General features: G+C 39.1%; 1 protein-coding gene across 1 annotated transcript in view; it reads left to right on the top strand.

Annotated features, from left to right (window-relative positions):
- Nucleotides 1–5,164: 5,164 nt before the first annotated feature.
- Nucleotides 5,165–10,188, top strand: part of LOC116330885 (growth arrest-specific protein 7-like) — a 58,242-nt gene continuing 53,218 nt past the window's right edge. Inside the window, exon 1 of the mRNA XM_031753343.2 lies at nucleotides 5,165–5,628. Within this exon, the coding sequence (XP_031609203.1) occupies nucleotides 5,449–5,628 (180 nt within the window). The 5' untranslated portion in view covers nucleotides 5,165–5,448. The remainder of the gene's footprint in view (nucleotides 5,629–10,188) is intronic.

The raw sequence follows: 10,188 nt of genomic DNA, 5'->3' as shown, positions 1-10,188 counted from the left end.
TTGTTGCAAACATCTGAAAGCACAGTGATGGAGTTGTCATCACTGTTGCTTAGGAGGTAGAAAGTTCCTGATTTAAACCTTTTAGATGTTAGGTTGACAAAGTAATGAAAATATTGTTAAAATATAAAGAATAAAACCTCTGTAAGAGAGAGAATATTTCTCTCATGCTCTCTTCTCTTCGTTGTGTAATACAGAATAAAATTTATAATCCTTCTTATCAAATACAAAGTCTTGAATAATAACGCCTCTTGGCCATCGCTCCCTGAGACTGGTTCTTCCTGTTCAAAGGGAGTTTTTGCTTCCCACACTCGCCAAAGTGCTTTCTCATAGGTTAGCTGATTGTTGGGGGTTTCTCTGTTTTCTCTGTATTACTGCAGGATCTTTACCTTCCAATATAAAGTGCCTTTTGGCAACTATTGTTCTGACTTGGCACTACAGAAATAAAACTGAACTGAACTGAATTACAATATGAGTTGTACATGTAGCACTGGGGAGTTTCATGTGAATATGAGTGTATAATGTTTCTTTCAAAATGTACCTGTCACTTCAGTTTAGTTCACTTTAAAACGTGTTGGTTTAATCACACAAACACATTGGATTTTAATAAATGTGAATAATCTGAGAGCAGCTGCTGTGATTCATTTCTTTTCAAACATCTTTTTCCAGAAGTGTCTGCATGGGCTGTTCTCCATTTTTGTTCCCTCTTTGTCCTTTTTTTCATATGTAGATGAAACAGACACCCAAACATTATAAAAAGAACACAAGTTGAGTGTATGAGGTGAAGTTTATATATATATATATATATATATATATATATATATATATATATATATATATATATATATATATATATATATATATATATATATATATATATATATATATATATATATATATATATATATATATATATATATATATATATATATATATATATATATATATATATATATATATATATATATATAGAGCTCGAGAGGATGTGGAGGGTGAAGGTAACGGTGGTCCCGTGGTAATCGGAGCACTAGGTGCGGTGACTCCCAAGCTAGGCGAGTGGCTCCAGCAGATCCCGGGAACAACATTGGAGATCTCTGTCCAGAAGAGCGCAGTCCTGGGAACAGCTAAGATACTCGCAGGACCCTCAAGCTCCCAGGCCTCTGGTAGAGGACCCGAGCTTGAAGGATAAACCGCCCGCAGGGGCGTGCTGGGTGTTTTTATATATATATATATATATATATATATATACACACACATATACTGTATATAGATAGATAGATATTACCATTCCACTCTTCAGTCTCCCCAGAGAATGACTCTGCCATCTGAAAAAGTAAAATATATAATTGAAATTAACATTAGGAAAAGAAAAAAATGGTAATGCATGCTATTTTCAGGCAGCTGGAATTACCATAGCTTCACTCTGAGTAGGAAGCTAATTGAGAGTCCAGCTGGATTCAGCCTGCTCTGCTCTGTTTTCCATGTCATGGAGTGCTGAGATGATGCCATCTCTAGCTGTGGTGAGGTTTTCATCAAAGTCCATGAGGTGGAAGGATTTTGAGTGGTTAAGAAATTTTTTGTAAATGTCTTTCACCATGTTCCAGGCCACCAATGTGCAGCCCCGGTCGAAGCAAGCCCATGTGAAAGATGCAACCAGGGAGAAGCAAACAATTGCTGCGTTGCCCAGTAGTTTACGGGTGTGAGCAGCAGCTTCTTGGGCCCTGCTTTTTAGAAACGCGGCCTAACTGGAGCACTTCTTTGTGGCCTGAGGATGTGAGGGTGTGACTTCCACGAATGAGTCATCCAGAAAGAGGAACTCAAGAGCAGTATTTACCACCAAGCTGTGGTGGTCAGCTGCAACTTGATGAAAAGCATCAGTTTAGAGCGCTTACTTGTGTGAGAGCTTGTAAAAGAGCTGAGCAGCTTGTTGGACAGGTGTGTGAGGAAGGTCCTTCAAACCTGCTCTGCTTTAGGTTGGAAGACTGAAAGACACATTTGACGACTCTCCACAGTGACCTTTATTTAGTAGGAAGAGAATTAGAGAAGAAGTGTGACGGACTGTGTTAAGGATAATTACTGGTTCATTTCAACCTTGTGCATTTTCTATTAATGCAGCTGCTTTGTATCTACAAGTCATGCCAACTCCACACTCTCCAGCTCTCATGTAGAGATTCAAGGAAGCGAGCGCTTGCCTCTTTTAGGACAAAAAAGCAGAAACTGCCTGAGGCTTTTTTTTCAAACAAAGCTTGTGCATTAAAAAACATGGACATGTTGACATCAGCCATTGTTTTCTGGTCTCTGACTCCGGTTAGAGATCAGCCTGCTTTAAAAGTTTACCTATACCACTGCATGTATGTGCTAACCACATGATATATTTATTGAGATTAGCAGCTATAAACTATAAAAGTGTTTATCGAGGTCACAAAACAAAAGAGCATTTGGACATGGTCCCATAGACCAACTGGACTTCTTTTATAAACCATTAAAAACAATCCAGTTTTAAGTCCCACATGGGCTTCATTGTTCAGACCGAGCCTTTTATATTCAGTCTGTGCAGCCATATCAATAGGCAATAACCCAGATTGCAACCAAACCAATTCTACTTTAAATTCTTTACTCATGAAACATCACATTTGATCGTTACCTCTCTTCTGAACAGCTTTGTGAGACATTTCTCCTCTTGAAATTCCTCCTGGAGCTCTTCTGAGTCTCCATCTGAGTGAGACAGAGTTGCCGTGCAGAGGTCCAGGCCTGTGCAACAGGCAGTACACCGTCTCAGAAGGAATACTTTACATTTCTGCAATTCTCAAATATCTGTCAAGTACTATGTGAATGCACAATAAGCTTAGGTGAGATGGTGCCATTCTATCACCATTAAATCCTTTGTGTATGTCTTCTTATAAGTTACCTCTACTGCTTTAATGAATTGTTAATATACTGATGCATTACAGAACAGCTATAAATTGCTCACAAAGGCTAGTTGTAGGTTAAATACCCTCATTCACTTCAAGAGAGACTGACTGTGTTATTCCAAAAGCTTTTTTAAAAAAGAAAAATCAGGCTCAAAAGATCTTAGTTTATTGACTGTGGGTACACAGCACTCCATCAGCTCCATCTGTTGTCTAAATTCTCCCCAATAAGCACTCTCCAAATAATAACACGTGTGTTTTCTGATGAGTGAAAAAATGTTTAAAGAGAGGTTAAAGACAAAGACTTTACACACCTGATACAAAGACAAAGTTACAGCAGTTTGAATGAGGGACGTGTACTTTCAGGTTATATCAGAGCGGTCTGTTCAGACAAACAAAGCAAAAAAGGTAAGAAAGAGTATCTGATCTTGCGTATCTTGATGTGTGTCTATTTGTGTATGTGTGTGGAATAGGTCACATGATTCTGAAACTTGACATGAAACCAAATAAAAATCACAATGGGACCAAAGTTCCAAAAATAAACAAAAACAAAACAAGAAAACCCCCCAAAACCCAACAACAGTGACAAGTCTTGTTGTCACATGAAATGCCTGTGGGTATTAATTTAAACAATTTTTGCAGCATTTTTGTGAAGCAATTTTAAAGTTTCATGTTGTGCTCCTCAAACTCGCACTTCTGCTTGATAACCAGTAGTCTGTAGCAGAGAGTCTTTTATTTGTTGCTGCATTATCGCTCATGATTCTTGATTGTTTACTTTAAAAGAACACGCCACTAATTTTAATCATCAAAATCTGCTAGCTTGTCATCTACAGTTTGAAAAGCATGAAAGAGAAGAAGCAACCGAAGAGCTTTATACAAAGTAACTCTTTTTGTCTTATGATTTGTAAATGATCAGCTTTCTTTTTTGTGAAATACGGTCTCTGTTTTACTGTGCCTCATACTGATCTGATTGTGTTGACTGAATAATTAATGATATGCCATGACACACTGGAACAGGGTAAAGGAAGGAAGTCTAAGCTCATGTGATCATGTTCATATTAAGGGCAGCACTAGTTCCTAATACGGCTGCTTCACTTCAAGTGAAAATAAACTGTTTTGGTAACTAGCCTCCGCTGTTTTACTAGACATGCTTTTACCTCCAGTAGTATTCTAATGATCGCAGTGATTACTGTGGTGCCAACCAACTTCCCACATGCAACAACAGAATTGCAAAACTCCTTAGTGCAAACCTAATAAACTCACTAAAAGATAGATAAAACAGATTGATGAAAAGATAAACAGTCACATTGTTTATTTTATTTTATTTATTTATTTATTTTTTAAATAAATAAATCCACAAAAACGAACCCAAAAAGTTAAAATCGAAAAACTATGACTCACTCATCTTCCTCATTTTAATGAAATGGAGTAAAAGTGGAGATACAGCCCTTTCTTGTGTCAAGTATGCTATGATAAAAGCTTTCCGGTTAAGCTTGTCAAAGTAAAACGTAAACGTGCCCACGTGCACATACACCAGGTTTCTGTGGAGAAAACAGGTATCCAAGAAAACATATGAAAACATGCACAGAATGACGTCAGCCATTCATATGAGTCAAAAGCTCAGGTTTCAGATTGCCTTGTTTCAGTCATTTTTTGTTTTTGTGATGTTGCAGAATCTAGTCATCTCTAGGGACGGACTGTGGGTGTGAGCACAAAACCCCCCACCCAGCTGGCTTAAAGGTAGGTGGAGAGGCTTGTTTCACAATGAGTCCCCAAAAGTTTATTCTGTTCATCTGGACGTACCGTTTTCAGTGGGAGAAACGTTTCGTCACTCATCCAAGTGACTTCTTCAGTCTCAGCTGACTGCAGGTTTCCTTTAATCTTATAAACAGGATTTACTTACCTGGATGATTGAGCATGCATTAAGACGTTTCACAATGACAATAAATCAGTCGAAACATAGAAAATAATAATTGTTTCAATTTCAATGATTTGAACTAAATTAATGATGAACAAATTCTTATTTTCATCTTTTCAAAAAAACAAAAACTGAATTTTTTTTCTTGTGCAGTGTCCCTTATTTTCTGTTTGTCTCATTTGTGTGTTTATTTACCTCCATGGCATATAACTAATATATGTACACACACGTTGCTCAATTACAGAAAAAAACTCCGTGGTGAGGTTTGTGCTTTTATTTTAAAGGGCAACTTAGCCAACTTCCGCTTTCCCCGCCTCGCTCTTCCTACTTGACGGCCGTGTAACGAGTTTCTGAGACAGCGTGCAGGCTGGCAGGCACACTGGAGGAGCAGAGCGCTGAGGGGCGTCCTGACAGCAGCAGCGGTAGCGTCGGTACCAACAGTGGGAGGAAAACAACCTGTTCTCCAAGTTCTCCACAGTTTCACTCCGCTCCTCTACAGCCCTAAAAATCAAACTCTAGTTCCATTAAAAAGTTTGCTCTTACCTCTGAGGGTGGTGGAGATCATCATCATCATCATCATCATCGTCGTCGTCGTCGTCGTCGCTTCTTGAGTGAGCAGTGGTCATGTCGGGATCGCACTGCAAAAGTTTGTACCCGTTCAGCGGGGAGCAGCACCAGCAGGGACTGAGCTTCGAGGCAGGGGAGATTATTAAGGTGGTCCAGGCTCTGCCTGGAGGCTGGTGGGAGGGAGAGAAGGATGGAGCCAGGGGATGGTTCCCCTCCAGTTACGTCCAGGTCCTGGAGGTAAGGCTGCAGAATTGTTTTGACTTGTGTTTGAGTAAATTGAACCTATTAGGCTTTAATTTTGATGAAAACAAACAGAAAAGTGTATTTTTAATGCCTCTGTGACTCTTGACACACACACACAGTAACAGCTTGGTTTGAACCACAGATGCACACTTGAAGATAAAGACAGCATTGAATGATGCTCTAATAAATAGTTTTCCCGTGCTGTGCTTATCAGATTAACTCAAACCTTCCCAGCAGTCACCTCTCCGCCTGGCTGAGCGGCTGCGAACTTCCTCATTCCACACGCATTCCAATGAAGCGCTCAGGTCTCCTCTCTGTGCGCCTGACTGCTCTTCATGGTCAAAACCTTTCAGTCCTCGCCCAGTCTATCCCCTCTGTGAATTTAGCCACACTGCTGCTCCAAGTCTCACTAGATCTCCTACCTTAACATCGGCATATATGGCTCTGAGAGGAGTAGTCAGATTTGGACACCACCCTGTGTTCTGAGAGTTGGTTACAATCAGGTTGGGCACGAAGCCTAGCATTCTCAGCGATGGCATTTCTATCTTATCTAGATAGCATATGCAGAAAGTTGATTAGTGACAGCTGAATGGTGCTGATGAAAAAAGGGCCATTTGCAGGGGTAGGAAAACACAAGACTGTTCAAGCACAGCATCTCTTATCTGGTCCCAGACCAGTTTAGGGACAGAGCTGATGGGTGGGGCAGTCGGGTGGTGCAGGTTGGAGAGTTTCATCAAGCAAACCACAGTAAGCTCTAAAGGTGCAACATGTCGGAAATGAAGTGGCAGAAGGGTCTTTCTGCTTTATAATAGGGTGATGTTGACATGTTAGTGTTTTAATAGTTTCAGCATCATATAGTTCACAATAACTTTAATGAATCATGACACTGAAAGGTGTGAAAAGTTGCCTTTAATAATGAGTAAAGGCCAGGCAGAAGTCAGAACTACAGCACCATACACTCCCATGTTACACTGCTAACACAAACCCCCTTTGGGGTCGTGTCAGGGAGGGGATCTGATGTAAAACTGGTAAATTAAACATGCGTTGCTACCCGCTGTGTTGACCCCTCACAGCAAGGGAGCAGCAAAAATAGCTTTTTTAAAAGATCTCTATGGACAGTTTCCCTCATCATAGCCAGTGCGTGATGGGTAGTTTGTTTTTAAATATAAAATATCCACATGTACACTGGTAAGACCTAAATGTAGGGACATTGCTGCTTTGACTGATGCATTGACAGAGGTAGCTAAAGCTCCCTCGCAGGCTGATCAACACCAGAGCCCAGATTGCTGTAAGAGGTTTGAATACTGAAATAACTCAAAATGATTCACTGCGACATGTGCATGTGTGTGTGCCATCTAGGAAAAATGTGGTCCTGGAAAGAAGTACCACAAAGTTTTGTGTGCTCTGGCAGGTGTCTGTTTGTCTGACTGTCTGCCGGTCCATGGACAGATTGTGTCAGCTTTGTTTGAGATGTAATTACAAAACTGTACAGGTGTGTAGTTGGAGGCTGCATTCCACAATGTGATTCCTTTTTTTGTGTCTTTGACATTGAAGACATTTTATCTCATTTTGATTTTATGTGTTTGTGTATCTTTAGGTGCTTTTTGTTGTCTTTGAAGTAATATGTAATATTTTTCTGATTTTTGGTTTTCATTGTGTGTCTTTAGACTTATTTTTATCCTTTTTTTGTTTTTTGGTTGTTTTGTGTCTCTTTGTGCCTTTTTGGTGATTTTTTTTTTTTTTTTTTGCCATCCTGTAGTTATTGTGTCTCGTTTTCTTAGGATTATTTTGCATGACTTTGTAGTCATTTTTGTCTAACTTCAAACCTTTTGTTTCATCATGATAACACAGCAGTCCTTTTAAGCATAGTGCAAACTCTACATGTCAGTAGCACAATAAAGCAGACATTTGCTTGTTTTTTACTGGTATAATCTTCATTGTTGCTGTTATCCTGTGGATGAAGGATGAAATCTAGTTGCATCAGAGCTAGACTGAATCCACTACGATATGTTATAGGCCAGAAAGCACCTTTGAAATGCTCTTAAAAACTCTGATTAGGTGCAGTCCTCATGGTAAGAATACTGAAAAGATGAGAGAATATATAATTTTGTAGAACTGGCCAGTCTTCCTCAGCTGGGTGCACTGGCACTTTTTGTAAATCTCTGATGCAATGTGTGGAAAGAGCTCGCCCCTTAAACACGGGTGCATTTGGAAACAATAGCTTGCTTATCTGAAACGAGGTGTGACTCATCACACAAATAAAATTTCTCCCCAGTTTATTGTGAGCCCACAGAACTCTGCGGTCTGCAGATCATGTTTGATATATTCAGTGTTGTGGGTACAACCGCCAGAAGTAACCGCTTACCCACATTTCCTGTCTGCACCGGAGTGGAATCTTCTAAAAATAACCTACACATCAGAGAAATGACAGTGTAGTGAAGTGAGGAAAGTCACTCATCAGTTAGCATTTCTGGTTCAGTATTGAACTGCTCAGGTGTTTTTCCCCTTGCTCTCTAACAGCATGAGTCAGTCTGTTCTCTCTGGGAACTCCAGCTTTCCCCAGCAGGCCAATGACGTACACTGGGTTACGTTAATTAGTGAGTCGAAAGCCGACCATAGGTATGAATATGAATGAGAATATGAATGGTTGTCATATATGTCATATATCTTAGTTCTGCAGCAGATTGGCAGCCTGTCCAGAGTGTACTCTCCCTCTTGCCCTATAACAGCTAGCATGGGCTCTAGCCCCCTGTGATTAGCAGAAAATGGGTAGAAACAGTTAATGACATTAACTTTGAGTGAACAAACAATTAGTTGACAGTATGAACTAAAACTAGCATCAACAGCATTTTTTCCAGCATCAACAAACCTTGCAGGTTGTCCCCAAATTAATTTTCTTGTCCAACTAGGATTGCAGGGGGATAGTCATAGTGAGATTAACCCAAAAGTTAGCAAAAGTACTAGTTCCATGAGTGAGGTACAAACAGAAGCCGATGTGGCCACAAGCCTATAAAAATACATTTTACCTTTACAATTTAAAAGGGTGATATATATTTAAAACAAAAATACTGCCACTTACTCTTAAGATGATAGTAAACATATAGACCAAAATAAGTTTTGCACTAAACATTCTTTTCAGTGTTGTAAAGATGGTCATTTTAACATAGGAGTCTATGATCAATGGCTCTCTGTTAGATGTCTGCCTCAAGTGGCCATTAGGTTAACTGCATTTTTTTTACTCTTACATTTGCTTTATTTTTCACCTCTGAGTTTACAGCTATGCCTCATTAACTCAGCCGGTGCTGTTTGCATCTTGTGAAACTGGTGTCATTAAAAGTTGCCCAATTAGTTATTGGAAGTAACAGTTTGTAATGCACCCATGCATGCACAGACATCATTGCTGAGTTTATCTTATATGAAAGAAATGTTAAAAAGGTGATTACTCTCAGATAAGCTTTGAATTGTTTCCTGTATTTCCTCAGAGTTTAAAATTCAGAGCAGAAAAGCAGTGAAGTTATCAGTGATGAAAGAAAAGATTAAATCCCCCACCACCTCTTTCCACCCCTGTAATGTTAATCCCGTCCTAATGAGCTTAATGCAATATTAGGTTAAAGAAAACAGAAACTAAGTATACCTCTGTCAACACAGACTCTACTACCAGGATTATAGTATTATAATCTGGAATGAAGGTTGACCTCCCACTTCATGTAAGCTAAATTACACATATTGAAACTTGAGGTTTCACAGTCAGTGTGTCAGCTGTGCTGTAGTTTGATCAGACATGTTTTGAAGGCTGTACGACGGCACAATGAAATGACTAATGGTGAAAAAAAAAGCCACTTCTGTATTTTCCTCATTTAGTTAACGTATTCAAACCTCTGTCAAAAAAAAAATCTGTTCTCTGGTGCAGAGTAACTCAGCTGCCTAACTTTCAGAATCACAAGTAATCATAAATACAGGACGTGCATTAATCACTTTGTATAGCTGGCACATTTAACAATGGAGCTGTGATCTGGCTCTGTTGTCATCTTCAGCGTTGTCGCTTTGTTCTACAAACAGCGTCATTCCTCTAAACATAATGAATCATTCACATTGTAGTTCCGCTGTTTTTAACAGACCAACACTTGTTGCTCCTTTAAAGTTGGGCTAATATTCAAAACAACTACCTCTTAAAGACCAAAAGCTGAACTCTTAGCAGTAGAGCACATTTATTATTTACTTGTGTTTATATTACACTGTATTTTCAGGTTTTATTTTCTTCTATTCTTTGTCACCATACAACTTGCAGTCTAATTTTAAATTTAATTACAATGGTTACTTCAACATGGACCTTTTTAGACTTCTTGTGAACATATCATTAGTTATTGTAACATTGTACTCCCCAACTTTATTGCAAGGATGTTGCGACATAACTATAACGTAGTCCTACTGACTCAGAGACAAGCGGTCAGAAAATGATACATGTTATAAGTAAGCTTACAAGATTTGCTCTCCCAGAATGTTGATAACAATTAAAACCCAGCTGATACAGGATTTTTAAGAATGATACCAATA

Source organism: Oreochromis aureus, linkage group 8 (assembly GCF_013358895.1).
Source record: "Oreochromis aureus strain Israel breed Guangdong linkage group 8, ZZ_aureus, whole genome shotgun sequence".
Classification (NCBI taxonomy): Eukaryota; Metazoa; Chordata; class Actinopteri; order Cichliformes; family Cichlidae; genus Oreochromis; species Oreochromis aureus.
The sequence above is the reverse complement of the archived record's forward strand: the minus strand, read 5'-3'. Positions and strand labels throughout refer to the sequence as shown.